Raw genomic sequence first — 26,415 nt, forward strand, 5'->3', positions numbered from 1 at the left:
AGGAATATAGTATATGCATTTGCTTAGTCTGTGTGGATAGAAAACACTCAGACGTTTATAAAACTGGTTAAATCACTGCTGTGGCTTTACCAGAACGGCATTTACATCGAAAAGCACAGGAAAAACTGATCACTGAAAATGGGAAAATATATCCATGCGCTACTTGAACCCATTGATAAAGGTGAACCACAATTAATTGACTGAGGTTGCAGTACCTACAGCTTCCACACGGTGTCTAGAGTCTTGTCATTTCCCTTCGAGTTTTTTCTTGGTCAAACACATGCAAGGCACCGTATTTCTTCAGGTCTAGGACTGGATATTTTCGTTGAGTTTCTAGCCGGACATTTTTCCAGACGGACAGCTAATGATCTTTACATCGCCTCCTGATGAATTTTATCGCTTATTAACGTTTACTAATACCTAAAGTTGCATTACAAAAGTATTTCGAAGTGTTTTGTGAAAGTTTATCGTCGACTTTTTGAATTTTAAAAAATGACGTTACGTTTTGAAACAATGTTTTTTTCGTTTATCACACAGTCTACATATAACGATATCTAGGCTTTATATGGACCGATTTAATCGAAATAAAGACCCAATAGTGTTTATGGGACATCTAGGAGTGCCAACAAAGAAGATGGTGAAAGGTAATGAATGTTTTCTATTTTATTGTGCGGTTTGTGTAACGCGGAAATGCTAATTATTTTGTTTACGTCCCCTGCGGATCTTTTGTGTTGTAGTGTATTGTTTCATGCTATCAGATAATAGCTTCTCATGCTTTCGCCGAAAAGCATTTTAAAAATCTGACTTGTTGCCTGGATTCACAACGAGTGTAGCTTTAATTCGATACCCTGCATGTGTATTTTAATGAACGTTTGAGTTTTAACTAATATTATTAGCATTTAGCGTAGCGCATTTGCATTTCCAGAGCTCTAGTTGGGACGCAAGCGTCCCGAGTAGAAGCAAGAGGTTAAAATGGGAACGTTTTTTTATCCATAAATTAAAAGAGCGCCCCCTATATCCAAGAAGTTAACAAAAGGCTAAGCTGTGTCTCAATATATTTCATTTGTGATTTTCACGAATAAGAAGATTTATGTCCGCTGCGTTATGCTAATTCGTTTGAGGCTACGTTACGCTCCCGCATGCGGCAGAGCTGCAAATGCATTGCATGCAATAGACTAGATTCAACTTTGTGATAGTTGTCTGTTCATCGCCAAGCTTTATTAGATGAGTAGATGCTCTTTTTAAGTTTCTTAAAACAGTGATTGCATCCACAATTGTTGTTTTCATAGCATGTTGGGAGTTAATGTAATCCAGTTTTTGTTAGGCTATACAGTCAGATAATTATTTTCAAATCACAGTTCAGACCTGAATGATTATATTGTATTTGCAGATTGATTAGACCTGCTAAAGCATTACTTTTATACAGTAAAAATGTGGTAGTTGATTTGTTTATTCAACAGCTGTATTTTTTCTGTAGTAGTTAGTTACATTACTTTGATTTTGCCATTTAAACTCCAATTGAAATATGTTGTAGCGGTAAATGCTATGCACCTACTAAATATTGCAGGTCTTTATTTTCTACATAGATTTATTATATTTATCAAACATGTTTATTTCAAAGAGTGTGTTGCCATGATTGTGCACTCCTTTTTCTTTGTACCTTTATTTATACAGAATATCCCAATTTAGAACAAGGTCTCTCTGTGTTACAACAATCTAAACAGTTTAAAGAGATACAATTACATACAGAGCAGAAATGATATACATTTGTTATACAGTTGAAGTCGGAAGTGTACATACACTTAGGTTGGAGTCCTTAAAACTTGTTTTTCAACCACTCCACAAATTTCTTGTTAACAAACTAGTTTTGGCAAGTCGGTTAGGACATCTACTTTATTTAGGACTAATGTAATTTTTCCAACAATTGTTTACAGACAGATTACCTCACTTATAACTCACTGTATCACAATTCCAGTTGGTCAGAAGTTTACATACACTAAGTTGACTGTGCCTTTAAACAGCTTGGAAAATTCCAGAAAATTATGTCATGGGTTTAGAAGCTTCTAATAGGCTAATTGACATAATTTGAGTCAATTGGAGGTGTACCTGTGGATGTATTTCAAGACCTACCTTCAAACTTAGTGCCTCTTTGCTTGGCATCATGGGAAAATTAAAAGAAATCAGCCAAGACCTCAGAAAAAAATGGTAGACCTCCACAAGTCTGGTTCATCCTTGGGAGCAATTTTCAAATGCCTGAAGGTACCGCGTTCATCTGTACAAACAAAAGTATAAACACCATGGGACCACGCAGCCATCATACCGCTCACGAGGAGTAGCGTTCTGTCTCCTAGAGATGAATGTACTTTGGTGTGAAAAGTGCACATCAATCCCAGAACAACAGCAAAGGACCTTGTGAAGATGCTGGAGGAAACAGGTACAAAAGTATCTATGTCCACAGTTAAACGAGTCCTATATCTACATAACCTGAAAGTCCGCTCAGCAAGGAAGATGCCACTGCTCCAAAACCGTCATAAAAAAAGCCAAACTATAGTTTGCAACTGCACATGGGGACAAAGATTGTACTTTTTGGAGAAATGTCCTCTGGTCTGATGAAACAAAAATAGAACTGTTTGGCCATAATGACCATTGTTATGTTGGAGGAAAAAGGGGAGGCTTGCGAGCCGAAAAAACATCATCCCAACCGGGAAGCACGGGGGTGGCAGCATCATGTTGTGTGGGTGCTTTGCTGCAGAAGGGACTGGTGCGCTTCACAAAATAGATGGAATCATGAGGGAGGAAAATTACGTGGATATATTGAAGCAACATCTCAAGGAATCAGTTAAAGCTTGGTCGCAAATGGGTCTTCCAAATAGACAATGACCCCAAGCATACTTCCAAAGTTGTGGTAAAATGGCTTAAGGACAACAAAGTCAAGGTATTGGAGTGGCCATCACAAAGCCCTGACCTCAATCCTATAGACAATTTGAAAAAGTGTGTGCGAGCAAGGAGGCCTACAGAAGAAGACGTTTCCCAACCTGACTCAGTTCCACCAGCTCTGTCAGGAGGAATGGGCCAAAATTCACCCAACTTATTGTGGGAAGCTTGTGGAAGGCTTCACGAAACGTTTGACTCAAGTTAAACAATTTAAAGCAATTCCACTAAATACTAATTGAGTGTATGTAAACTTCTGACCCTCTGGGCGATGAAAGAAATAAAAGCTGAAATAAATCATTCTCCCTACTATTATTCTGACATTTTACATTCTTAAAATAAAGTGGTGATCCTAACTGACCTACAACAGGGAATTTTTACAAGGCATAAATGTCAGGAATTGTGAACAACTGAGTTTAAATGTATTTCGCTAAAGTGTATGTAAACTTCTGACTTCAACTGTATATTTATATTGGTTGTCTCATAAAATATGAATTATATGTAATTGCACGCACAATTATTTGATCAATTGCAATTAGTGTAAACCAAAAGTTTCACCTTGACTCATGTTTAGGATAAGATTTACCATGTGGGGTGAATCACTTTCTACACTTGAAATTCTTAAATGGAGAATATGAACAAACTTGTCTGTTTGTAATTTCAGGGAAGTAATATTGTTAGCAAGGATACAGCTTTGTACATGTTTTACTTCACTTAACGGGCACACAATGGAAATACATTTGCAACAGAGGACAGGTTAGGCCTCCCCGTTTCAGTTTGTTTTGCTTTCCATTTCGTTCCTAATGAACACAACCTTGTAGATTGATCAGTATGTTGTGTTTGGAGAGACCTTAACCGATGGGACATTAATTATCATTTTGTTCTCACTTTGATTAAAGTCTTTTCGGGTAGCTTTGTATTCCTTTTCATAGCTTTGCTTGCAGCTTCCTGCGTACTGTGCCCATGATGTTCCCTGAAGGATTGTCCAATGGCAGAAGAACCTTGAAGGAAAAGGTCATGCGTTAACTAGATATTCAACCCACAGTGAGCAACCAGTGGTGATAAACTTGTTAAATCATAGAAATGCTGCCAACTGTTGTAGTAGTAGTTGTAACATCACACTTTTTTCAAAGTTTCCCATATACAATTTAGTGTAAAAAAAGTTTAAATAGAGTAAGAACGCATAACAAATCATTTTCTTTTAATCTCTTCCTTAAAGGCAGGTCAAGGAGAAGCATTGACTCGAAGCAACAGGCCATCTGAGTATCTCTCCGGTTGCAACTCACTTCATTGTTATTGGTGAGACCCATTTTCGTCATGTCAATGGTGAAATAATGTTGGTTAGGCATGACTATCTCAATCTCTTCAATCTGAAAAAGACATACACAGTAACACTTAGTGTTTTGAAACAAGGGCCCATATTCTTAAAGCGTCTCTGAGTGCTGATCTAGGTTTCCCCTTTTTGATCATACTGATTGATATTGCTTGGACGGGGAGCATCTGATCCCACATCAGCACTCCTACTCTGAGATTCTTTATGAATAGTTTTATTTATTTGCACCAAGGAAAAACAAGTGATGGACAATACCACTATTTTTTTTATACTTGTGCAGGTGTGGTTGGAAGCCAAATAACAAATAACAAAACCTAATAATTATAAATGAATTGATCAGTAATCACGAAAAACTATATTTGTTTAGTTTAAAAGTGTGTATGCATGTGTGCATGTGAGTGTGTGAGTTAGGCTATATACTGTCCCTAAACTAGAGGAAGAGAGAAGATAGGCTTCATCAGCATGCAGTTTGCCACTCTAGCTTCAGTCAGAGTCAGATTAAAGGGACGTTACAAGCCAAAATACAAAATTGACAGTGTTTTCAGACCTCAAAAGTAGCCTAGATGGTAGTAGTCAAGATGACAGATCCCTCGACATCAGTTGTGTAGATCTAGCTATATGCCTAAATGAACGGAAAAGATAAGCCACACATATCTACAAATTACACCGTGCTTATATTTTCCATTCCATTTTTGATTGTGGCATATCGTTTGCATTGCTATGATCTATAAAACAGATGGCCTAGGACATGGATTTCTCTCAACAGAACACTACTACTTTAAAGGTTTGAAAGACAAACTTTCATTTTGGAGTGGAATGTTGGACATAAAGTGACTTCTTGTTTATTCTGCATGAACCTACCTCAGGCACCCTATCCAGGACTATGACCTGTGTGTCGTAGAGGGTTTTCTGCACAGAGGGAGAGTACTCTCCACGATCGTATGGGCCAGCAAACTTCTCAATTATTGTCTCCTTGACAGAGTTCCTGCAAAAAAAGAGTAGAATATTGAATATTTCCCCAAGCTTATCAGTTTGTCCATTATTTCACAAGTTGGAGCCGTGCATGGCCACTCAGTCATGGGTGAACAGGGAGCACGCACCCTTGTGGGGCCCACGGTGTTGAGGATCAGTGAAGTGGAGGTGCTGTTTCCTACCTTCACCACCTGGGGACGGCCCGTAAGAAAGTCCAGGACCCAGTTGCACAGGGCTGGGTTTAAACCCAGGGCCCCGAGCTTAATGATAAGCTTGGAGGGCACTATGGTGTTGAAGGCTGTGCTATAGTCAATGAACAGCATTCTGACGTAGGTATTCCACTTGTCCAGATGGGATAGGGCAGTGTGCAGTGCGATGGCGATTGCATCGTCTGTGGATCTATTGGGGCGGTAAGCAAATTAAAGTGGGTCTAGGGAGTACAGGAACAATGGTGGACATCTTGGAGACAGTGCGGACAGCAAACTGGGAAAGGGAGAGATTGAATATGTCCGTAAAAACTCCAGCAAGCTAATCTGCGCATGCTCTGAAAATGTGGCTAGGGATGCCGTCTGGGCCGGCAGCCTTGCGAGGGTTAACACGCTTGAATGTCTTACGTCGGCCACGGAGAACGAGAGCCCACAGTCCTTGGGAGCGGGCCACGTAGGTGCACTGTCTTATCCTTAAAGCGGGCGAAGAAATGAACACATTTTCTTCTTAAAATCCCCAACTCCAGTTTGCATAAAGTCCCATGTAGTTCCTTGAGGGCTGTAGTGGTATTGACTTGAGGAGGAATAAACACAGCTGTGACTAAAACCGAAGAGAATTTTCTTGGGAGGTAATACGGTCAGCGTTTGGTTGTGAGGTATTTTAGGTTGGGTGAACAAAATAAATTGAGTTTCTGTATGTTATCACAATCACACCATGAATAATTAGTTAATCATGAAACATACACCACCGCCTTTCTTCTTCCCAGAGTTCTTTATTCCTGTCTGCACGATGAACTGAGATCCCAGCTGGCTGTATTGACGGGGACAGTATTTCCAGAGAGTGCTATGATTCCTTGAAACAGAGTATGTTACAGTCCCTGATGACTTTCTGGAAGGAGATCCTCACCCTGAGCTTGTCTACTTTATTGTCCAGAGACTGAACATTAGCAGGCAATATACTCGGAAGTGGTGAATGGTGTGCACGCCTCCTGAATTGTACTAGAAGTCCACTCCAAATACCTCTTCTCTGCCGGTGGCGTCTTGGAGCAGCCTCTGGGGTAAGTTCAATTGCCCTGGGGGGTACGAACAAATAATCCAATTTGGGAAAGTTGTATTCCTGGTCGCAATGCTGGTGAGTTACCGCCGCTCTGATATCGAAAAGTTATTTCCGGCTGTATGTAATAACACAAAAAACTTTCTGTGCTAATAATGTTTTTTTTTTTAAATACTGCAAAGTTGCTTAGGAGCTAGAAGCAGAGATGCCATGTCTGTCGACGTCACCTTACAGCTTACTTTTGTTTCAAAGTAGTTTTGTTTAAGTGTACCAAGAATCCCTCTGCGTGACCCTGATTTAGCCCACTGCAGTAAAAGGTTAATAGACAGCTTTGTTTCCAACGTGTAAATGATATCTGTTTTACATATCACAGGTGTTAGGTCAAGAGTATTATGGGGCACTATGTACAGTATTAATGAACTGAACTGTTCTTTTACACAGGTCATTAACTCTGGGAATTACCATGCACTGTCAAAGTTGACATTTTGGACCTTGTTGTAGCGCCACCTGGCGTAGACAGAGGTACAGAAACACCTGTCCTTGGCCTCCTGTAGAGTGGTGAAGCGGTCTCGGAAGAAGCCCTCGAAGCCAGACTGAGTGGTCTTCAGCACCTTCATGTTTTTCACGCCACTGTGAAGAATAGGGCTCTCTGTGGGGGAAGGGCACAGAGGTAAAGACCAGGGTTGTGTTCATTGGGGCAAACAACAACAAAAATGTTTTAAAGCATTTTGCAATGGAAAATGAAAATCCCTGTTTCTAATTTTTATTTTATTTTCCATGATTGAGTCTTTGAATGAAGAAATTGAGATAAAACTGTCCAGTTTGAGTGTTTGTTGCAGCTCGTTCCAGTCGCTAACTGCAGCGAACTGAAATGAGGAGCGACCCAGTGTGTGCTTTGGGGAGCTTTAACAGAATGTGACTGGCAGAACGGTGTTGTATGTGGAGGATGAGGGCTGCAGTAGTTATCTCAGATAGGGGTTGTGAGGCCTAAGAGGGTTCTATAAATAAGCGTCCACCAGTGGGTCTTGCGATGGGTATACAGAGATGGCCAGAATACAGAGGAGTAGAGTGCAGTGACCTATAAGGAGCATTGGTGGCAAATCTGATGGCAGAATGGTAAAGAAGATCTAGACGCTCGAGAGCACGCTTACCTGCAGTTCTATGAATTCTGATTAAATGAGTAGTAAACAGACTGTATGTAACAGTTGTTAAAGTACTGTGTGAATTTCACCAGGTTCATATACTTATGTGTCATGTTGATTTGTTATCATGCATGCCTTCATCCTGGGAGTAGGGGAGTGTGTACTTACGTTATGCCCTGCGTGCTCGTGCTCAAATCATGACTAATTTTTTAAGTAATTGTACTTTTTAGGATGATATCAACATTCTGAATTCAACATGTGGGTAATAGCTAGCCTCTTGCGACGAGCAATCCCGGATCCGGGATCGTAATCATAGCCTCAAATGCATTAGCATAACGTAGCGGACATACAGTGCCTTGCGAAAATATTCGGCCCCCTTGAACTTTGCGACCTTTTGCCACATTTCAGGCTTCAAACATAAAGATATAAAACTGTATTTTTTTGTGAAGAATCAACAACACGTGGGACACAATCATGAAGTGGTTTAACAAATGAAAAACTGAAAAATTGGGCGTGCAAAATTATTCAGCCCCCTTTTAAGTGAATACTTTGTAGCGCCACCTTTTGCTGCGATTACAGCTGTAAGTCGCTTGGGGTATGTCTCTATCAGTTTTGCACATCGAGAGACTGACATTTTTTCCCATTCCTCCTTGCAAAACAGCTCGAGCTCAGTGAGGTTGGATGGAGAGCATTTGTGAACAGCAGTTTTCAGTTCTTTCCACAGATTCTCGATTGGATTCAGGTCTGGACTTTGACTTGGCCATTCTAACACCTGGATATGTTTATTTTTGAACCATTCCATTGTAGATTTTGCTTTATGTTTTGGATCATTGTCTTGTAGGAAGACAAATCTCCGTCCCAGTCTCAGGTCTTTTGCAGACTCCATCAGGTTTTCTTCCAGAATGGTCCTGTATTTGGCTCCATCCATCTTCCCACCAATTTTAACCATCTTCCCTGTCCCTGCTGAAGAAAAGCAGGCCCAAACCATGATGCTGCCACCACCATGTTTGACAGTGGGGATGATGTGTTCAGGGTGATGAGCTGTGTTGCGCTTTTACGCCAAACATAACGTTTTGCATTGTTGCCAAAAAGTTCAATTTTGGTTTCATCTGACCAGAGCACCTTCTTTCACATGTTTGGTGTGTCTCCCAGGTGGCTTGTGGCAAACTTTAAACAACACTTTTTATGGATATCTTTAAGAAATGGCTTTTTTCTTGCCACTCTTCCATAAAGGCCAGATTTGTGCAATATACGACTGATTGTTGTCCTATGGACAGAGTCTCCCACCTCAGCTGTAGATCTCTGCAGTTCATCCAGAGTGATCATGGGCCTCTTGGCTGCATCTCTGATCAGTCTTCTCCTTGTATGAGCTGAAAGTTTAGAGGGACGGCCAGGTCTTGGTAGACTCTTTGCCACCTTCTCCTCCCTCTTGAATCCTCCTCCCCCTCCCCCCCCTCCTCCCTCTCTGCAGATGACTTCGTCAACCATTTTGAAAAGAAGGTCGACGACATCCGATCCTCGTTTGCTAAGTCAAACGACACCGCTGGTTCTGCTCACACTGCCCTACCCTGTGCTCTGACCTCTTTCTCCCCTCTCTCTCCAGATGACATCTCGCGTCTTGTGACGGCCGGCCGCCCAACAACCTGCCCGCTTGACCCTATCCCCTCCTCTCTTCTTCTCCAGACCATCTCCGGTGACCTTCTCCCTTACCTCACCTCGCTCATCAACTCATCCCTGACCGCTGGCTACGTCCCTCCCGTCTTCAAGAGAGCGAGAGTTGCACCCCTTCTGAAAAAACCTACACTCGATCCCTCCGATGTCAACAACTACAGACCAGTATCCCTTCTTTCTTTTCTCTCCAAAACTCTTGAACGTGCCGTCCTTGGCCAGCTCTCCCGCTATCTCTCTCAGAATGACCTTCTTGATCCAAATCAGTCAGGTTTCAAGACTAGTCATTCAACTGAGACTGCTCTTCTCTGTATCACGGAGGCGCTCCGCACTGCTAAAGCTAACTCTCTCTCCTCTGCTCTCATCCTTCTAGACCTATCGGCTGCCTTCGATACTGTGAACCATCAGATCCTCCTCTCCACCCTCTCCGAGTTGGGCATCTCCGGCGCGGCCCACGCGTGGATTGCGTCCTACCTGACAGGTCGCTCCTACCAGGTGGCGTGGCGAGAATCCGTCTCCTCACCACGTGCTCTCACCACTGGTGTCCCCCAGGGCTCTGTTCTAGGCCCTCTCCTATTCTCGCTATACACCAAGTCACTTGGCTCTGTCATAACCTCACATGGTCTCTCCTATCATTGCTATGCAGACGACACACAATTAATCTTCTCCTTTCCCCCTTCTGACGACCAGGTGGCGAATCGCATCTCTGCATGTCTGGCAGACATATCAGTGTGGATGACGGATCATCACCTCAAGCTGAACCTCGGCAAGACGGAGCTGCTCTTCCTCCCGGGAAGGACTGCCCGCTCCATGATCTCGCCATCACGGTTGACAACTCCATTGTGTCCTCGTCCCAGAGCGCTAAGAACCTTGGCGTGATCCTGGACAACACCCTGTCGTTCTCAAATAACATCAAGGCGGTGGCCCGTTCCTGTAGGTTCATGCTCTACAACATCCGCAGAGTACGACCCTGCCTCACACAGGAAGCGGCGCAGGTCCTAATCCAGGCACTTGTCATCTCCCGTCTGGATTACTGCAACTCGCTGTTGGCTGGGCTCCCTGCCTGTGCCATTAAACCCTACAACTCATCCAGAACGCCGCAGCCCGTCTGGTGTTCAACCTTCCCAAGTTCTCTCACGTCACCCCGCTCCTCCGCTCTCTCCACTGGCTTCCAGTTGAAGCTCGCATCCGCTACAAGACCATGGTGCTTGCCTACGGAGCTGTGAGGGGAACGGCACCTCACTACCTCCAGGCTCTGATCAGGCCCTACACCCAAACAAGGGCACTGCGTTCATCCACCTCTGGCCTGCTCGCCTCCCTACCACTGAGGAAGTACAGTTCCCGCTCAGCCCAGTCAAAACTGTTCGCTGCTCTGGCCCCCAATGGTGGAACAAACTCCCTCACGACGCCAGGACAGCGGAGTCAATCACCACCTTCCGGAGACACCTGAAACCCCACCTCTTTAAGGAATACCTAGGATAGGATAAAGTAATCCTTCTCCCCTCCCCCTTAAAAGACCTAGATGCACTATTGTAAAGTGGCTGTTCCACTGGATGTCATAAGGTGAAAGCACCAATTTGTAAGTCGCTCTGGATAAGAGCGTCTGCTAAATGACTTAAATGTAAATGTAATGTGTAATGATTTGCAGTGGTCTGATACTCCTTCCATTTCAATATTATCGCTTGCACAGTGCTCCTTGGGATGTTTAAAGCTTGGGAAATATTTTTGTATCCAAATCCGGCTTTAAACTTCAGTATCTCGGACCTGCCTGGTGTGTTCCTTGTTCTTCATGATGCTCTCTGCGCTTTTAACGGACCTCTGAGACTATCACAGTGCAGGTGCATTTATACGGAGACTTGATTACACACAGGTGGATTGTATTTATCATCATTAGTCATTTAGGTCAACATTGGATCATTCAGAGATCCTCCCTGAACTTCTGGAGAGAGTTTGCTGCACTGAAAGTAAAGGGGCTGAATAATTTTGCACGCCCAATTTTTCAGTTTTTGATTTGTTAAAAAAGTTTGAAATATCCAATAAATGTCGTTCCACTTCATGATTGTGTCCCACTTGTTGTTGATTCTTCACAAAAAAATACAGTTTTATATCTATGTTTGAAGCCTGAAATGTGGCAAAAGGTCGCAAAGTTCAAGGGGGCCGAAAACTTTCGCAAGGCACTGTAAATACCCCTAGAAACGTTTCCTATTCATGAAAATCGCAAATGATATTAAATAAATATATTCAATCACAAGCTTAGCCTTTTGTTAACAACACTGTCATCAAAATATGCATTACAGCCAACACTAGACAAGCAAGTTTATGTGTAAGTTTATCATGGCATAATGCTATGCTAGGCTCTGCTGGCAGCAGGCAACATTTTCACGAAAATAAGAAAAGCAACCAAATTAAATAATTTACCTTTGAAGAACTTCAGATGCTTTCAATCAGGAGACTCCCAGTTAGATAGCAAATGTTCCTTTATTCCAAAATTATTATTTTTGTAGGCGAAATAGCTCCCGTTTCTTCATCATGCTTGGCTGAGAAATCGACCGGAAAATGCTACAACTATAACGCCAAACTTTTTTCAAAATTTGCTCCATAATATCGACAGAAACACGGCAAATGTTGTTTAGGATCCATCCGCTAGGTGTTTTTAACATATATATTCGATAATATATCCGTCGAGGCAATTGGTTTCTCATAAGAAGCGATTGGAAAAATGGCTACCTCAGTATTTTACGCTAGATTTTCTGCGGGAGACACCATGTGACCACTTGGTATATATGGTCCCTTACGGCTATTCTTCAATGGAAATGCGTAAAAAGACGTCACAATGCTTTAGACACCTTGGGGAATACGTGGAAAACGTAAGCTCAGTCGTAACTCATTCACAGCCATATAAGGAATCATTGGCATGAGGCGGTTTCAAAAAATGCGGCACTTCCTGGTTGGATTTATCTGGGTTTCACCTGTAACATCAGTTCTGTGGCACTCACAGACAATATCTTTGCAGTTTTGGAAACGTCAGAGTGTTTTCTATCCAAAGCTGTCAATTATATGCATAGTCGAACATCTTTTCGTGACAAAATATCTTGTTTAAAACGGGAACGTTTTTCATCTAAAATGTTTAATAGCGCCCCCAAATGCATAACTGGCTAGCTAAGGTATTAGCATGTGTATGTGTGAACGATGACTTGCTCCTCGAACGATCCCAGTCCCTTGTATTGTGCATCTGTTGTAGAAAGAGGCAACGATTCTCAGAACATATGTGCTCTACAAATGTTTTATTTTCTTTTGGATGCAGGTATGTGGTTTTATCCATGTAAAATATGTTATGTATAATAAGGAGAGGCTGTACTAATTTTTGTATTCAAAAATCATTTTGATGCACTATGAGAGAAAGAGGCGACGATTCTCAGAACATATGTTGTCTACAAATGTTTTATTTTCTTTTGGATGCAGATGCAGGATGCAGAGAGAGTTTTAATCAAGCAGAATTCTATCTGATCTCCAAAGTCCACGTCTATAGTCTCAATCAACCACACACAACACAGAGTTACAGCGGTGCAGTATAGCACCGGTTACATTGGTGCCTTCTAGACCCGGATTCAGCTCAATCACCGCAGTGCTGCTGCTCTAGAGACTAATTATATCATTGAGATACTATTGCCGTCTTGTGGCAAAAAGCGGAACTGCAGTCTTTTCTTTCCTGTTTTTTTCTGACAACGATGTATTATTAACTAACATAGAAGTGTGGTCATCAACAGACATTTTAACGTAACATTAGTGGTTTAGTGTTATGGCATCTTATAATGGTGATGAACCCAAATTCACTGCTGGGAGGGGGAGGTGTTTCTCATGCTCTGATCAAACCCCTGTAAAGCGTGTAGCTGCAGGAGGTTCCCCCATGTTTTGCTCCACAAAAAAAATGTGGATGAAATCCCTTCATCTAGTGTTAATCCAAACGCCCCTGTAGATGGTCTAGCTGAGCCGGTCACTCAGCTAGCCCGGGAAATAGGGAGATCCATTAGGGAAGAACTACAGAGTGGCAGGTCCAGTACTTATGTACCAGTAAGTACAGAAAAGATTAGTGATCATCATTCAGAGTCAGTAGGATATGTGGACCTCAGTAAAATTAAGTTCATCATGCAATCAGACATAAAGGAACCTCCACCATATAGAGGAGATGGTACAGACAAATGCTCCATTCATGAATGGGAGGAGTCGATGAGAATATACTTGAGGAGGAAGGGATGTCCTGTTGGGGAACAATCAGATGAGATGATTAGTCGATTATCTGGCAAAGCAAGAGACATGGTAAAGATACATTTACCCAATGAGACAACTGTTGATCCTACAGAGAAGCCAGAGATTGTATTTGACATTCTGAAACAGAATTTCAGCGAATTGGCCTATTCATGCATGCCTTTGGCTGATTTTTACAATACTAAAACCTGTACCCGGAGAGGCTGTTATAGAGTATTGGGTTCGATTCAACAAGGCCGTAGATGTTGCTGACGAGGGCCTTAAGAGACAAGGTAAGAAGATTGACAGCTCCAACTCCGATGTCGTTAGGATGTTTGTAACATACTGCCCTGACCCCAAACTGGCAGCGGTATTCCAATACAAGTCTGCTGAGAAATGGCCTGCGAGTGAAGTACAGGAGAGAATCTATGAACATGAACGCCGCAGGAAGGCCACTGTGTGTCAATCTACCACTCTATCCTCAAAGCAAGTAACAGTACATCCCCAGATAACTCAGTTTTAAGGCGGGGTCAATGCTGCTGCGTGCAGTGACACTTCTCTCACATCAAGCGCCAAACAAGATGTGCAGAGTGCAAGTATCGAGAGACTCATTCACCTGCTTGAATGTACCTTAGAGAAGAGCATACCACCCGTTATGATTTCACAGACACAGGCCAAGGCATCATCTTTCCCCACCCAACCCTTCAGGCGTAGGGAATGCAGGGTTTGTGGCTTAACAGACCACTCCACTGTGATGCACTGTAGACATGAGAACCTGTGCCTCTGGTGCTTTTCCCCAGATCATTGGAAGTCAAATTGTCCAACACAGGGGGAATGCTATGGTGGTGAGACACGCCCACCACAACAGCAGAGAAACTCACCACCACAGTGCCCACCCTGGTTGTTCCTGGACAGCGTGATGATCTCATCCTGGGATCGAATGTCATTATGCATCTATTGCATGAGATGAAAGGCACTGACGAGTACTGGAAGCTCATCAACGACATGGATGGCCAGACCCACTCACCAGAGGGTGAGAAGTTTCTGCAGATGATGACAAGTGTCACAAGATGGAAGGGACAGCAAGTCGGTGGCAAGATTGGGACAGTGAAGCTCACTCAAGCTGTGACTCTTTCGCCCAAGACTGAACACTTAGTTTGGGGTAAATTTCCTAAAAATGTGACATTGTCTCCAGGCAGCACTGTAATAGTCGAGCCTACCAGGTCAAAGGTCATGCCCAGAAACAATACTTGTGGGTAGAGTTACTGCACCCATGTGGGGAGGTGGCTGGGTCCCTTTAAAGGTAGTAAACTGTTCTGACAAACATCTCACCCTAAGACGTAACATGAAGCTGGCCGATATGTCTACAGGCTTGGCTGTTGAGGATGCAACAATCTTTCAGGGCCTTCATGAAGTGAGGAAAACCCCAATGGAACAGAAGCAGGATGACAATAGCTGCCACAATCTGAAACAAAGACTGTCTGATCTAGGATTAGTAGGCATGGATGCCAGGTAACTGACCAGTGGATGGAGAAGCTTGTGAATACCATCACAAAATATGAAGACATCTTCTCAAGACATAATCTGGACTGTGGAGAAGCAAGGGGTTATGTTCACCGTATCCACCTGGTTGATGACAGACCTTTCCGGCTACCATACAGAAGAGTTCCACCTGCTCATTACCTGAAGCTGAGGAAGGTATTGACAGATATGGAAGAAGTAGGTCTTAAACGCAAGTCGGTTAGTGAGTATGCCTCCCCTTTAGTCATGGTATGGAAGAAAGACGGGAGTCTGAGGTTATGCACTGACTTCAGGTGGATGAATGCACGAACGGTGAAGGACGCTCATCCCCTTCCTCATCAAGCAGATTGCCTCGCAGCCCTTGGTGGCAGTGCATTTTTCAGCACCATGGACTTCAGGATTTTATAACATTCCAGTTCATGAAGAGGACAAGAAGTACACAGCCTTTACCACATCGATGGGACTTCATGAGTACAATCGCATGCCACAAGGTCTGTGTAACAGCCTGGCCTCTTTCATGAGAATGATGTTAAGTATATTTGGGGACCTAAATTTTTCAAATCTCCTTTGTTACCTAGATGATTTGTTGGTCTTTGCACCCCCCGAGGAACAGGCTCTACAGTGACTTGAAGTTGTGTTTAGCTGTCTAAGAGCCAACAATCTCAAACTAGCACCCAAGAAATGCCACTTCCTACGAAGAACAGTGAAATTCCTCGGACATATCATTAAAGAGGACGGTGTGTCAATGGATCCTGAAAAGGTGGAGACCATTGCCAAGATGAGCCAAGCTCAGCTGATGGAGGCAGACGGATGCATTCCCTCTGCTCGGAGGCTGAAATCCTTCTTGGGTATGGTATTATATTACCAGCACTTCATTCCTGACTGTTCCGCCATAGCCAGACCTTTGTTTGCAATCACTAGGGGTCAAAAGAGAAGAGGAAGAGATGGGAAGAAGGGCAACAGTGGGATTTCCCGGAAGCTGACGCTATCGGATTGGACTGAGGAGTGTGTCGTTGCATTCCAGAAGGATGCTCTTTCGAATTGTGTCATGCTAGCTCACCCTGATTTCGAGAGGCCGTTCATTCTCTTCACTGACGCTTCCTTGGATGGTCTTGGGGCTGTGCTTTGTCAAGTGCCTGAAGGTGAAGATAAGGCAAGGCCCATAGCATTCGCGAGCAAGACCCTGAGTAAGTCGCAGAGAAGGTATCCGGCACACAGACTTGAATTTCTAGCACTGAAATGGAGTGTGTGTGAGAAATTCAGCCACTGGCTTAAGGGGCACAAGTTCACTGTCTGGACAGATAGTAACCCGTTAACTTCTTATGGCTGGGGGGCAGTATTGAGTAGCTTGGATAAATAAGTTGCCCAAACTAAACGGCCTGCTCCTCAGTCTCAGTTGCTAATATATGCATATTATTATTAGTATTGGATAGAAAACACTCTGAAGTTTCCAAGACTGTCAAAATATTGTCTGTGAGTATAATAGAACTGATATTGCAGGCGAAACCCTGAGGAAAATCAAACCAGGAAGTGGCTTCTATGTTCCATTGCCTGCCTTTGCTCCATTTACAGGGATATCAACCAGATTACTTTTCCTATCGTTTCAGGCTTTTATTTTGAAAAATGAGCGAGAAAGATAACATTGCGTCATTGTATGGCCGGGTGCCAGCAGTGTTTTGTATGCGTAACAGAGTTTGGGCAGCCATTGCCTTTCCCTCTCCGACTGAAAAAGACAGTTGCGGTTGATATATTATCGATTATATATTTTAAAAACAACCTGAGGATTGATTATAAAAAACTTTGACATGTTTCTGTGGACATTACGGATACTATTTGGAATTGTTCTGCGTTGTCGTGACCGCTCTTTCCTGTGGATTTCTGAACATAACGCGCCAAACAAACAGAGGTATTTTGGATATTGAAATAATCTTTATGGAACAAAGGAACATTTATTGTGTAACTGGGAGTCTTGTGAGTGAAAACATCCAAAGATCATCAAAGGTAAACGATTCATTTGATTGCTTTTCTGATTTTCGTGACCAAGCTACTTGATGCTAGGTGTACATAATGTTTTGTCGAGCGATCGATAAACTTACACAAATGCATGGATTGCTTTCGCTGTAAAGCATATTTTCAAAATCTGACATGACAGGTGGATTAACAAAAGGCTAAGCTGTGTTTTGCTATATTGCACTTGTGATTTCATTAATATAAATATTTTTAGTAATATTATTTGAATGTGGCGCTATGCAATTCAGCGGTTTTTGATGACAATTATCCCGTTAACGGGATGGCAGACATAAGAAGTTAACGTACATCATGATAAACCCAAGCTGGACGCTTGTGAGAACAGATGGGTTGCCAAGCTGGCACCGTACAACTTCGATTTGAAGCGTATCCCAGGCAGCAAGAATACAGTAGCAGATGCACTGAGCCGCGACCCCTTCGCAGTGACTGTCCAGCAAAGACTGGTGAGGGAGTCCTACCTAGCACTTCTGAATGAGGCTGTTGGGACGTTGAATGATGATGTCCAATATGCCTTCCGTTGGGCTTCTTATCCCCAGGAGATAACCTCCTTGACCACTGCTGAAGTGAAGGCCATATGTCTGCTCCATATCGACTGGGAATATTCAACGGAGATGCAAGCAATCCAGCTTGGTTCCAACACCCAACGGCTGCTTTCTCCTGGTATTGACACTTTGCCTGAACTCTCGCACGAGGAACTTCGAGATCTTCAGCTGCAAGACTCTGTGACTTCCAAGGTCATCCCTTTCGTCTTCAATAAGAAACGGCCCACCAGACGAGATCGATACAATGTTTCTTCTAAAGGGTTGTTGCTGATGAAACAGTGGGACAGCTTGATTCTAAGAGAGGGAGTTCTGTATCGTGTCATTAAGGAGAGTCACACAAACCGGAGAAAGTTCCAGTATGTCTTGCCAGAGGTGTTGAGACTCAAAGCGATGACTGGCATTCACGACCTTGCAGGACATCAAGGCCAAGCTAGAACTCTAGCCTTGGCCAGACAGAGGTTTTTCTGGCCTGCAATGGAGAGTGACATCAAGGAGTATGTGCGCTGCTGCCAGAGATGCGTTCTAGCAAAGACTCAAGAGCCAGCGGCTAGAGCTCAGTTAGAGAGCATCAAAACTTGCTCTCCCATGGAGTTGGTGTGTTTGGATTTTTGGACAGCGGAAGACAGTAAAAAGCACTCAGTTGATGGTCTGGTGGTGACTGACCACTTCACTAAACTTGGCCATGCATGGCCATGTAGAAACCAGACAGCCAAGCAAGTAGCTCGTAAACTGTGGGATCATATCTTCTGTGTCTACGGATTTGCTTCAGGGATCAATACTGATCAAGGTGAAAATTTAGAGAGCGAGCTAATAGCAGAACTGCTTAAGCTCTCCGGTGTCCAAAAGTCAAGAACCACGACATATCACCCAATGGGGAATGGAGAAACTGAACACTTCAACAGGACTTTTAGGTAGCATGCTCAGGAGTCTGCCCTTGAAAACCAAAGAACATTGGCCTGAACAAATCCAGTCATTGACATTTGCCTACAATGCCACTGTTCACGAGAATACAGGCTATGCTCCATTCTTTCTCATGTTTGGTAGTGTCCCTCGGCTACCAGTGGATGTTATGTTCCGCAATGTTTTGGACGACTCCAGTGTTGTGGATTGCAACAAGTATGTCGAGAATCTGATCACTGGGCTGAAGGAAGCTATGAGTGTTGCCCAAAAGCACACTGACAAGCAACAGAGACGACAAGGTCGGGAGTATGACAAGCGGGTTAAAGGCATCAGGTTGTCCATGGGGCATCGTGTCCTCATCGCCAACAAGGGTGAAAGGGGCCGCCGCAAGTTGGCTGACAAGTGGAACCCTGAGATTTTCACAGTGACTTCAGTCAGTCCACAAACCCACACGTAAAATAATTCAAGACCGTTACGGCAGAGAGAAAGTGGTTTCCTGCCATTTGAAATGGATGATTCAGTGCACTTCAATGACAGTGATGCTGCAGGGCTTTCAATCAATGTAGATGCAGGAGAGGTCACCCACTCCGGCGATGGACTGGACAGGGAAGACATGGAGGACTCTGGGGAGGAAAGTGCATCTCGGCTGGCAGAGGATTCAAGCGATTACCCCGAGCTCTGGACATCGGATGGAAAGTCAGAACCAGAAGAACCTTGTTTGCTTGAGGAAAATGACCTGGGCCGCACCTCTGAGATCCTGGAGCTGATTCCTTCAAACCCTCCGCTGAACAATGATCTAAGGCTAGAGCCACTGTTAGTCACCATGGCCCCTAGCCCAGTGGCAGGTCGTACAAGGGCGGGGAGAGAAGTTAACCCCCCCCCGGTGCAAGTTTAACATAGTACAGAGATATGATTTAGTACAGAATTACTGTTTTTTTAAGGCTAAGAATGTAATTATAATGTAAGAGGCACTATGCATCTCGGGGCAGCATCTAGCTGTGATATTTGAACTGCCATCCAGTGACCTCTCCAGAGGAGCATTGTGGTTGTTGTATACTAGCTACCTAGCTAGTATTGGCTGGCATTCATGATAGCTAGCTTAATTGGACAAGTATAGATTGTACCTCCCTGTTTTACTCAGTTTCAGAGCATTTTCTTCGGTTTGGTGCCTAATGAATATGATGTTGCTTTTAGGTTCACCACTCATCATTCAAAGTAAACCTTCAAACATTTTTAGCTTCATACAGATTTGATAATAAGTTGTCCATGTGCTAAAGGTAGATCCTGATGGTAAGGTATCTTTTACATAGCTGTGTTCTGGTATGTAAAGTGATGTTATTAGCTCTCTAGTTCTATGTGCTTGAAATAAGGCATTACGGTACTGTGACATTTTCATTCAATCTTGAGTATGTGTGTGTATGTATGTGACAAATCAACTTTGTGCGTGTTTTGCTCACCATTATGATTCTGTTCGACTTCACAGAAGCGCCAGGATTCAGGGCTGTAGATGAATGCATGTACATGCTCGACACCATTCTGTGCAAGAAAGACGAGCCTCATTCATTAAATGCATCACTATTAAATGTCACTTAATCCATGTATACCTTTACAGAGTACACACAGGGCTCACATCCAATAGCGTATCTATATCATAGACGTCATTCCAAACAACTTCCTTCTCCCCTCAAAAAGTGTCCCTGCAGAGCTGAAGGGACTGAAGTGTTGGCGGTATGGGGAAATCGCAACCTATTTCACACCCCAATAGACTAAATGTTGATCGCACCCTATTGCTTTCACCTATCTAGACCCTTAACTAGTTGCTCCTACCCTCTACTTTTTTGAACATTTTGTTAAAAATCGCGCAACATTTCAGCGCCCTGCTACTCATGCCAGGAATATAGTACGTTCATATGGTTAGAATGTGTGGATAGGAAACCCTCGGACGTTTTTAAAACTGGTTAAATCACGACTGTGGCTATAACATAACGTGCGTTACATCGGAAAGCGCAGGAAAACCTGATCACAGAAAATGGAAATAAATATCCTTGCGCCACTTCCAGCAATTGTTAACAGTGAGCCGAATTAGATAAGACCGAGCATTCAACTCCCACAGCATCCCCATGTTGTCTAGAGTCTTGTGAATTGAATCATCTTTGATTCTTGGTTGAACCGAAACAGGGGCACCACTTACCTCCAGTCTCCGCCCAGATCATTCTGGAAGAGCTCTCTCCTGAAATTTTTTCCAAGACGACAGCTAATGATTTTTACATCGCCTACGGATGATTTTTATCGCTTATTAACGTTTACTAATACCTAAAGTAGCATTACAAACGTATTTCGAAGTGTTTTGTGAAAGTTTATCGTCTACTTTTTGAATTTAAAAAAATGACGTTACGTTGTGAAATCGCTGTTTTTTTCGTTTATCACACAGTCTACATATAACGATATCTTGGCTGTATATGGCCCGATTTAATCGAAATAAAGACCCAATAGTGTTTATGGGACATCTAGGAGTGCCAACAAAGAAGATGGTGAAAGGTAATGACTGTTTTCTATTTTATTGTGCGGTTTGTGTAATGCCGAAATGCTAATTATATTGTTTACGTCCCCTGCTGTGCTTTTGTGTTGTAGTGTATTGGTGCATGCTATCAGATAATAGCTTCTCATGCTGTCGCCGAAAAGCATTTTAAAAATATGACTTGTTGCCTGGATTCACAACGAGTGTAGCTTTAATTTGATACCCTGCATGTGTATTTTAATGAACTTTTGAGTTTTAACTAATACTATTAGCATTTAGCGTAGCGCATTTGCATTTCCAGAGCTCTAGTTGGGACGCAAGCGTCCCAAGTAGAAGCAAGAGGTTAAAAACCTTTTAAGGATGTTGCGAATTTTCGCAGCTTTTTGTTAAAAATCGCGCAACATTTCAGCGCCCTGCTATTCATGCCAGGAATATAGTACATGCATATGATTAGTATGTGTGGATAGAAAACACTCAGACGTTTCCAAAACTGTTTAAATCACGCCTGTGGCATTTACAGAACGGGCGTTTCATCGAAAATTGCATGAAAATCTGTTCACTGAAAATGGAAAAATATATCCTACAGGCAATTGTTAAAAGTGAACCGAATTAAATAGAGCCGAGTTTACACTGCCTACAGCTTCCACAGGTTGTCTAGAGTCATGTCATTTGATTCGCAATTGATTCTTGGTCTAACCCAAACAAGGGAACTCCTTCCCTAATGTCTCCGCCCAGATTTTTGGCCGACCATTTCCAGAAATCTTTTTCTCTACGGACAAGCTAAACATTTCACATCGCCTCCTGAGGAATTTTATCACTTATTAACGTGTACTAATACCTAAAGTTGCATTACAAAAGTATTTCAAAGTGTTTTGTGAAAGTTTATCGTCGACTTTTTGATTTTTAAAAACGACGTTACGTTATGAAATGCTAATTTTTTTTCTTTACTCGCACAGTATTCCTAGCTCGATATCTAGGCTATATATGGACCGATTTAATCGAAAAAAGACCCTAAATGATGTTTATGGGACATCTAGGAGTGCCAAGAAAGAAGCTCGTCAAAGGTAATGAATGTTTTATATTTTATTTCAGCGTTTTCGTTTGCGACGGCTAACGCAAAATCTGTCGTTTTAGGTGACGCTGCAGTATTTTGAGGGTGCATGGTATCAGATAATAGCTTCTCATGCTTTCCCCGAAAAGCATTTTACAAATCTGACTTGGTGGATAGATTCACAACGAGTGTAGCTTTAATTCAGTATATTGTATGTCAATTTTAATGAAAGTTTGAGGTTTATCAACCTCTATGGTGGCGCTCTTGAGCATTTCTGCTGATTGTGGTCCCCACTTCGGTACCACGTCCTCAACAAGGGGGGCAAGTATGCCCCCTTGTATGAGGGCAAGTCCTCAAAGAAAGGCATTGTGTTTTGGATTTTGAATCCAGCCTTATTCTACTGTACCTTCTCCAGTCTCCTCCATGGTGCCTCCTCAATCTTCACGTTTACCCTGGTCACATGTTTGAAAGCTGTCAGGAAATGTTTGCTGATGTCCATGGCGAACTGCTCTATGGTCAAAACCTAAACAAAACACAAACTTAGTATCACTGAGGTGTCCTGTATTAAAGTCAATTGGAAAGACATAAATATATCAAATTAGATTTAGCCTATCTTTCCATTTCAAGTGAGACTGATGCATTTTTTGTTGAATTTACACAACAGAGTATGAGACATGCTAGCATGGTGGAACCTCTTAGAAAGATTGGCATGGCAATCAGGCTGGTTTCAGGTTAGAGAAATGCACTCATCTTGACATTAGACCACCATTTAGGGGTGTCTAACAAACTGATATTGAAGTGAACTATATCACTAAGTCATTTTGGCTACCCATTCCATTTGCAGTGCTTTTATTCATTCAGCATTCTGCCATCTACTTTTCAGATGATGATAGCTGTCTTCCCAAACCTTTAAACTCTTTCTACGTATCTGGTGTGAGTGCACAACCACGTACTCCCTTCAGCTTAGCCAGTGCATGGACGGTGTTCTTGACAGTGTCAGTAGGGATGATGTCCGAGTTGTCACCGGTCAAGTAGTCCTTGTGGGACTTGAGGGTGAGCTCCACATTAGCTGTCAGCTCAGTGATGTAGTGGTGAGTTCCCTCTCGTCTGATAAACAGCACCTTGACCAGATTCTTGCCATAGCCGGTCCGCACAAACTCCACATTCTACAGAAACGTCAGAACATTGGGGTTGGTTGCACAAAGTGCTGTGACAGTGATAATGATAAATATACATTTAATTGATATACCACTTTTCATTACAAGAAGAATCACAAAGATGCTTTTAAAACAAAAATGAAGTTGGTGCAACTTCCGACACGCATTTACTGTGAACACTGAGGCTGTACTCGCTTTAGGTCACAGCCAAGTGACTATTTGATCATAAAGTAGACCCACCCAAGTGGCCTACCATCAAAGACTTTTGGAAAAAACATGCAGGACTTGACATTTACCTGTCTATCCACTTGTCCTACAGACAAGGTGACTGAAAATGTTGTGTTGTTTGATACAAGAAACCACTTTACGAAATAAAAATCATTATTATTACCTTACCATTATTAGAGAGAAACAGCCAAATTATGCTACCCCCTGCTTATTGGTTACTTAGCTTATTCAAGACCGTCTCAAAATACAACACTTTAAGACATAAAAAGCTCTTTACCTGATTTGCTTTTCAAAGATGGCTAGAAATGCACACATTTTGTGATACTGTAGGAAGAAACCACTCCCCCATTGTTGACTAGAAATTAGCTATAACTGGGCTAATAACTCAGTAACTAGCAAAGAATATGAATAAATGTGCACGTGGCTACAAAGTGCTATAAACACAGTCCAGTTCAAAGTGAATGGCATGGATCCATATATGGCAATGGCTATTTGCATATAGGCCTACTGCAGCTCTGATTGGTTATGGCGTGCTGGTCTCTGTAGAGTATGGCCTGAGTCGGGCCTGTCATTGCAATAGAATTGTACTCCAATGTGCTCTGCCTACAAGAAAATGTCTTGCATAGTCAGTTTTGCATACTAAGTCGTGCATAGATAATTTTGTTTTGGTTTGTTACATTGAAAGTGGCTAATATTGCATTGATTCAAGCATCATTCCCACAGTAGAGTGAAAGGGGAGAACTCTAGAAAGTTGAGTGAAGTTCAAGCTCTTGCTTCTTTGTGCTGGCTGATATTTCTTCTGTGCGGCAGTCCAAGGGGAGCTGCACAGCTTAGAGGGAACATTGATTGTAACCTATTGCTGCATATCAACAGTGTTACAATTCACTTTTAAACTGTGTATCTAATGTGTAAAGGAACTATTTCTGCCACATTACTATGAAAATATGTTGGATGCATACTAATCTTTATCTACAATCTGTCTGAAGACCCTATATTCCAAGAGATAAAAACCAATCTGATATTTGTGGCATATCAACATGTTATACTGTATTGTGTTATATTGGGCCGGACACTCAAGAAATGTTATTCCATTACTGTTTGTTTCTAATTCTCAAAGTAAAAACTCTACGGACACTATGAAAGCTAAAACCAAGTTTAGTCTTCCCAGAGGGTCAATGCAGCTGAATTAGACAAAAACATATTCACACAAGCACTGATATTTAACCCTTTCTCCTAGGCTGAGTCTCCTCCTCCACATCTGAACAGCCAATGCTGTTGTTCGACAGAACGTTAGTGATATCTGTTCTTCCTCACTTCATCTGACCTGACCTCTACCCCAAAGTGCTCACTCCTCCCCAACTCAAGGCTGTCATGGTTATTGATACCAGACTGTGTCCTTCAACCCCCAGAGGATCCCTGATGGCTAACAATAACATATCCTGACATAATGTAAACGTTATACTTTACCCTCTCTCCCTCAGTGACATAACTAATTATATTTCATATTCTCAGAACCCAACACTACTAAATAGTATATTATAGACTAAAGAAACCGTATAGACCAGGTGTAGGCAACGCTGGTTCTGGAGTGCCGCAGGCACTTCATGCTCTTGATTTAACCGACCTGGGAGACCAGGTGTGTTTAATCTAGGCAATCACTGAACTGATCAATTAACTCAGTTGGTCAGGTGTGGTGCCCAGTTGGAACAAAATCCTGCAGTACCTGCGGCACTCCAGGGACAGGGTTGCTTGTATAGACAGTAGAAAGCTATCATAGACAGTAAGAGCTATTTGCACATATTTTCAAATATTATGGAATGCACCTTTAATACAAATTCCATGAATTATGACAATTATTTAAGGCTTGGTAAAAGTTTAATGGATTTAAGTTTGGGATTAACAAATAGTTTTTTATGTTGAAAGTAACCACCCTATTGCCAGTCAGAGAAAGCGGTTTGGCTCAATGGTCATTGACCCCACACAACAAATACTTAGTATTTATGTTCTGAAGAAATCTAATGGGTCAATGTTAACAAGACAACAAGAATTGCAAACTTGACTTAAGACATACAAACCTACAAAAAAAAAAGGTTCTGCACCTGAGTTGAGGTAGTTGCCATGGTGTCTGTGCCTCCTCCAGTCTCCTGATGTCCTGTAGTGTCCTTGTCTGCAGCAAGAGTGGAATTTGGCTATGATAGAGGATTTTGTAAAGAGGGTGGTCTTACCTGTTGTCATTTTAGCAATTACGCAAGTAACTGTCAGTTGACAAATGTTGTCATATCTTTCAATTATCAACCTGTAAGCATTTGCCTTAGAAAAATACATGTCTTTGATAACCTGTGGATCAGAATTCTGATAGTTCTCAAGATTATGTTGAGAATTATGTCAAACATTTTTTTTACTAGAAAAGTAATGTTTAAATCAGAAACAATACATGCTTGCATCAGATATAGTGCCTTCAGAATGTATTCACACCCCTTGACTTTTCCACATTTAGTTGTGTTACAAAGTAGGATTTTTTTTTTTGTCAAGGATCTACACAAAATACTCTGTCCATGTAGTGGAAAAATTCTGACATTTGTAAAGAAAAAAATATATAATTACAAATAAAACACTAATGTATCTTGATGACATAAGTTTTCAACCCTCTGAGTCAGTGATACAGCTGTGAGTCTTTCTGGGTAAGTCTTGTTCACATTGGCAGTTTGAAATGACTCATTCATTTTTTGGGCATATCTGATTAGAATCTGTTCTTTTTCCTGCAGTCTGAGTACCCCAAAAGCATATGCAATCAGATATTTCAAGCCAAAGTGGGGTACAAGTATGATTCCTGGCCATGTGACTTGAGTCTGAACGATCAAATCTGATTTATTTGCACAGAAGTGTTTTTTAGACTGTTATTTGGCATATCTTATTTCT

The 26,415-nt window shown here is 42.3% G+C and overlaps 1 protein-coding gene across 1 annotated transcript; it reads right to left on the minus strand.

Annotated features, from left to right (window-relative positions):
* Nucleotides 1–1,636: 1,636 nt before the first annotated feature.
* On the minus strand, nucleotides 1,637–25,704 carry uox (urate oxidase). Its single transcript, XM_029677054.2, has 8 exons — nucleotides 25,596–25,704; nucleotides 23,065–23,277; nucleotides 22,518–22,634; nucleotides 20,000–20,078; nucleotides 6,959–7,145; nucleotides 5,126–5,249; nucleotides 4,218–4,301; nucleotides 1,637–3,932 (listed from the first exon to the last, which is right to left on the minus strand). The coding sequence occupies exons 1-8, from the start codon at nucleotides 25,614–25,616 to the stop codon at nucleotides 3,858–3,860; spliced, it is 900 nt and encodes a 299-aa protein (XP_029532914.1). The 5' UTR covers nucleotides 25,617–25,704; the 3' UTR covers nucleotides 1,637–3,857.
* Between the last annotated feature and the right edge of the window lie 711 nt (nucleotides 25,705–26,415).

Source organism: Oncorhynchus nerka, linkage group LG13, assembly GCF_034236695.1.
Source record: "Oncorhynchus nerka isolate Pitt River linkage group LG13, Oner_Uvic_2.0, whole genome shotgun sequence".
Classification (NCBI taxonomy): domain Eukaryota; kingdom Metazoa; phylum Chordata; class Actinopteri; order Salmoniformes; family Salmonidae; genus Oncorhynchus; species Oncorhynchus nerka.

Bases quoted from the DNA above. Each gene is read 5' to 3' on its own strand.
- uox (XM_029677054.2), bottom strand. From the start codon at position 25,616: ATGGCAACTACCTCAACTCAG. The intron at 5,250-6,958 runs GTAATTCCCAGA...CTTTTTTTGCAG, and splicing joins GTCAACTTTGACAGTGCATG to GAACTCTGTCAAGGAGACAA. The intron at 3,933-4,217 runs GTGAGTTGCAAC...TTTTCCTTCAAG, and splicing joins GTCTCACCAATAACAATGAA to GTTCTTCTGCCATTGGACAA.